Source organism: Camelina sativa, chromosome 18 (assembly GCF_000633955.1).
Source record: "Camelina sativa cultivar DH55 chromosome 18, Cs, whole genome shotgun sequence".
Classification (NCBI taxonomy): domain Eukaryota; kingdom Viridiplantae; phylum Streptophyta; class Magnoliopsida; order Brassicales; family Brassicaceae; genus Camelina; species Camelina sativa.
Genome location: NC_025702.1, coordinates 8,313,507 through 8,315,974, shown reverse-complemented (window position 1 = coordinate 8,315,974; position 2,468 = coordinate 8,313,507). Strand labels below are relative to the sequence as shown.

At 33.6% G+C, this 2,468-nt stretch overlaps 1 protein-coding gene across 1 annotated transcript; it reads left to right on the top strand.

Moving 5' to 3' along the window:
• On the top strand, window positions 7-1,668 carry LOC104760849 (protein bicaudal C homolog 1-B-like). Its single transcript, XM_010483822.1, has 6 exons — window positions 7-147; window positions 393-460; window positions 580-818; window positions 947-1,021; window positions 1,129-1,191; window positions 1,382-1,668. Exons 1-6 carry the CDS (start codon window positions 35-37, stop codon window positions 1,427-1,429), a joined length of 606 nt encoding a protein of 201 aa, XP_010482124.1. The 5' UTR covers window positions 7-34; the 3' UTR covers window positions 1,430-1,668.

Genomic DNA, 2,468 nt, shown 5'->3' with positions numbered 1-2,468 from the left:
TTTTTTTTTTTTTTTTTTTTTCCTCCTGTTCGATATGTACTGTGATCGAGTGGAAGCTGATACTGGAATCAGCAAAACGTTAAAGAACCGTCTCAATGGCGGTTCCGCTCACATCTCTTCTCGCGTCACACAAGTCACGAGGAAGAGGTTCGTTCTATTAATCTCTCACTCTCCCTTTAGTAAAAATCTTAACTTGCTTCTTTTGAATCTCCTCTTTGGGTTTTGGTTCTTTGATTTTGCTCATTAAGTCAAGTTGCGTTGCTAATCCTTAAACAAATTCAAACGGTTCATAGATTTTAGCTCTGTATGTTTAGGTGATTTGGGAATTGGGATGATGATGTCTCCTTCTGTATTAGTTGGAAACAAAGTCTGATGAATGTTGTTTGTTTCAGAGGAAGGGCGGATGATGATAAGTGGGAGCATGATCTTTTCGAAGGCTACGACGAGCCTCAGCTTTCAAGTATGTTGTTAAGCTGCTCACTTGTCTTTGCTTGCTTAAAGTTAAAGTTTTTTTTTGATCATTGATATATTATATCTGTTTTGGTTGTTTGTTGACTCTGTTGCATTGATCTTGCTAAGATCGCAGAATTGACCCTAAAGATCTCCGTTTGAAGCTTCGAAAGAAACATCATGGCTTGCAAAGTGGTGGACGAGCTTTTAGTTTGAGCGTTGGGGATCTACGGAATAAGCTCTCTGGGACTGTGAATCCACAATCTAGAAGGCAGGCTGCTAGACCTGTCATAAGTAAGGTTTCAGGTGCAACCAAATCTGAGACTAGAACGGCTCCGAACGGAGCAACCAAGAAGAAATCACAGCAGGTTATATAATACTTCATCCTCTCCAAATTTAGTTCCTTAAAAGTATTATTATACCGTATAGCTTTGCTTTGCGACTTAAGGGATGTTTTTCAAGAACTAGCTCTCAGTTTGTTATGTTTTTGGTTCAGAATGATGCATCGGTTGATAGCTTCCTGGAATCATTGGGTCTCGAGAAATATTCCACCTCATTTCAAGTGGAAGAAGTATGTGAATGTATTTACTTACTGTTTAGATTAATTTGTGAGTTCTCTTATTGATGCCATCTATAGATGTATTACAAGGAGTCTTATTGATTTCCATCTTATTCCAGGTTGATATGGATGCTCTAATGCATATGACAGATGATGACCTCAAAGCTCTGCTCATACCAATGGTAAAAATCCTTGATAAGCTTCCACATGATTTATCTTTATCATGGCTTGTTAACTGTATACCATAGAATAATCATTGCCTCAGTTTAGTTCCAGTCATAATAAGATAATGCATCTATCATTAGTCATCAACATGATTCGATTCATCTTCTCTGTAATCTTTAGTCTTTACAATGGTGTGTTCTTTTTCAGGGACCTAGGAAGAAGATACTTCTTGCTTTGGGATCTAAACGTGGATAGTCCAGCTTCGAGCTTTAGGTGCATGATGATACATCTGGGATGGTGTCAGAAAGATGCTGCATTTGACTCTTTTTTTTCTCATCTGTATCTCGAGAGACAAAAAGTAGTTGAGAGTTTTGAGATTAAACGGTTGTAACCTTTTAACATAGAGAGTGAGACAAGAAGAACAATCTTGATTCTCTTGATGAACCTTGTAGAAGCAAAGGAGACAACAAAATTTGTTATTTTCATTTGATAAATCACCCTGGGAAGTGACTGGAAGCTAGACACAAACACAGATCATAAACCAAATTTTGCTAAAATCACGAATGATAGACGTAATCTGAAAGTGAATTTGGTAGAACAGATTTCGTAGATCCTCAATTTTCAAAGAGAATGATTGAATCTACCAATTTACATTGAAGGCTTTTCAGGACAGATTTCGTAGCAAGCAACTAAACATGTCTTAATTCTTAAGTAGGTTTTAACCAACCGCAAAATTATATTTTTGAAAGTAAAATAAAAAAATAGTTTTTAATAGATTAACTATATATATGACTAATGTACAACATGCACGTTTTTCAAAATCTAAATAACAAAAATGCAAAAAAAAATAGTACTAAAAATCTTGCTAATCAAGTATACATTATCTTCAAAATATCTTATTTTAGAATTGTTTACATATGATTCAGAAATAAGTTATTAAATATTACAATTCTTTTTTATTTCTTTCTTTTTTTTGCAGATATAATGGACAAATATGTATTGACGTAAAGATTAATTTGGGATTGCACATACATTTTTATTGTTAGCATTTAATATTGTAATGAATTAAAGAGATATTTTAGGAAATACTTAAGAATTGTACAAAACAATATTTAACGAGATATTGTAATTAGTCGTTGATTGATTAAGGAGATATTTTAGGAATTTTTTTTGCACAAAATCTTGGTTTTAAATTTCATTTAATAAATTAAAATTAAAAATATTTATTGCCAATTGCATGCATGTAAATAAGTGTGAACTTCAGGATTTATTTCATGAATCCCCCCCAATATTT